The sequence below is a fragment of the Nicotiana tabacum genome, chromosome 18, assembly GCF_000715075.1.
Source record: "Nicotiana tabacum cultivar K326 chromosome 18, ASM71507v2, whole genome shotgun sequence".
Taxonomy (NCBI): domain Eukaryota; kingdom Viridiplantae; phylum Streptophyta; class Magnoliopsida; order Solanales; family Solanaceae; genus Nicotiana; species Nicotiana tabacum.
Window position 1 is genome coordinate 141,599,684 of NC_134097.1, and position 1,971 is coordinate 141,601,654.

The following is a 1,971-nucleotide window of genomic DNA, read 5'->3' on the forward strand; positions in this document are numbered from 1 at the left end:
ATACATGCTCTAATTTTCATTACACACATATTCACATGGTATATTATATTACACACTCACACAGAGTCCGATCCGCGTCTGTTATTCGCGTATCCGTGATCAACAGTTCTTAATGCAGCACTTTAAACCCATTGTTTTTATTTTTTTTAATTTCTTGTGAGTCACATTTTTTGCCCCAAAAATAGTGAGCTTCTTTTCTTAATTTTTAAAGGTTTTTCGTCAATTCTTGAAAATTGAACTACAATTTTGTAATTAGGATTCGTATTAGAGCGTGATAAATATTTTTAGAGCATAGATTTACAATTTGCTGATGATAAAAATTATTTTCGCTCAATATTTATAAATAAATAAATAATCCGAAAAGGAAAACAGTCTAAAATAAGCCTAGGGCGGTTAGATATTTTATCATATAAATTAACAGTTAAGTTACATAGAGGCGGTTTTATACAATCATTAATCAACTCGGATTGTATTTTTTTTTTTTAACAAAATTTAGTCCAACTTGGTCTTGGAAAAGGAAAGAAAGACGTTATAACAGTAAGCCACAATAATCCTTCTCACTTTACTTGGGCCACAAGAAGTCTTTATTGTTGGACTCACTCAATATTCCCAAACTCTATATATATAGCCACAGTACCACAACTGCTTTATAATTTCTGCCAAACACTAATACCAAAGTGACTAATTAAGTTTCAAAAGCCATGGCGTTAAAGAGAAGCAGAGAAGAAGAAACTGTATCAGTGGAGAAACTAGCAATGGCGAATTGTGTAGATATAATGAAGAGAAATCAATCAAAAGGACGTAGTAAAATCTTTGAGTGCAAAACATGCAAAAAACAATTTGATTCGTTTCAAGCACTGGGGGGACACAGAGCAAGTCATAAAAATACAGCTATTAAACTCATGTTGATGAGTACTTTTCCTAACGAGTTACCTGGTAAACCTAAGAAACATGAATGTTCGTTTTGTGGTGAAGAGTTTGCTTTAGGCCAAGCTTTAGGTGGACATATGAGAAAACATCGCGATCAATTAAATCAACAGCAGCAATACCAGTATAAGAAGAAGAAGGTACAAGAGAAGAGTGATGTATCTGATCAAGAAGATGGTAAAGAGAAGAAGGATTTGGGTAGTGAAGGGATTTTTTTCTTGGATTTGAATTTGACGCCGTATGAGAATGAATTGATGGCGGGGATAGTTCCTGTTCGTTCTTGGTTGTAATTAACTTCTTAGTTAGAGTACACTTAGAGATTTCTGATATTGTTGTTGTGGCTTAATTGGTGTAAATAAAAGAGCTACACTAATTTTAATTTTTTCAATATTAACATGATTGTTTTTTGTGCAAAATTTTCTCTCTTATTTGCAATTTTTTGTTTGTGCAAATTTTGTTTTAAAGATTTTAAGTTTTATACGTCACACCTTTAAGAATGCGACTCTTCCCCGACTTCTGCATCAATGCAGAATACTTTGTACACCTAGCTGCCTTTAACTTAATAGTTGAAAAGCAATGCTCTTTCCACCATTTGAAAGAGAATGATAATATAGAGCCCGTTTGGATCGGTTTAGAAAAAGTGATTTTTCAGCAGAAATGTCTTTTAAACTAAAAAGCAATAAATTGGGGTTACCCAACTTCTTGCTTTTGCCTTGCAGTTTTAACAACATTGCTATATAACAACACTTCACTATAAAAACCAAGCTTTTTTAAAAAGTTTCTTTGTAGAGAAAATGATAAACAACGAATATGGAATGATGAGAAATTAAAATATTTATTTTGGAAAAAATATTTTGTAAATTAAAAATATTATTAAGGATAAACTAGCAAAAGTCTTGGTCAAACTAAAAGTGCTTATAAGTTGAAAAGTCATAAGTTGAGGGTGACCAACTAAAGGCTTCTGATTTTAACTTATAAGCACTTGGCTTATATTGAATATTTATCAAACGCGTAGAAAAGGCAAAACGTGCTTATAAGCCAGTT

The 1,971-nt window shown here is 32.0% G+C and overlaps 1 protein-coding gene across 1 annotated transcript; it reads left to right on the forward strand.

Moving 5' to 3' along the window:
* Positions 1–622: 622 nt before the first annotated feature.
* LOC107794226 (uncharacterized) lies at positions 623–1,291 on the forward strand. The gene has a single exon (XM_016616705.2). It carries the CDS (start codon positions 702–704, stop codon positions 1,215–1,217), a length of 516 nt encoding a protein of 171 aa, XP_016472191.1. The 5' UTR covers positions 623–701; the 3' UTR covers positions 1,218–1,291.
* Positions 1,292–1,971: the final 680 nt, after the last annotated feature.

Excerpts from the sequence above, each read along its gene's own strand:
- LOC107794226 (XM_016616705.2), top strand. The coding sequence starts at position 702 with ATGGCGTTAAAGAGAAGCAGAGAAGAAGAAACTGTATCAGTGGAGAAA.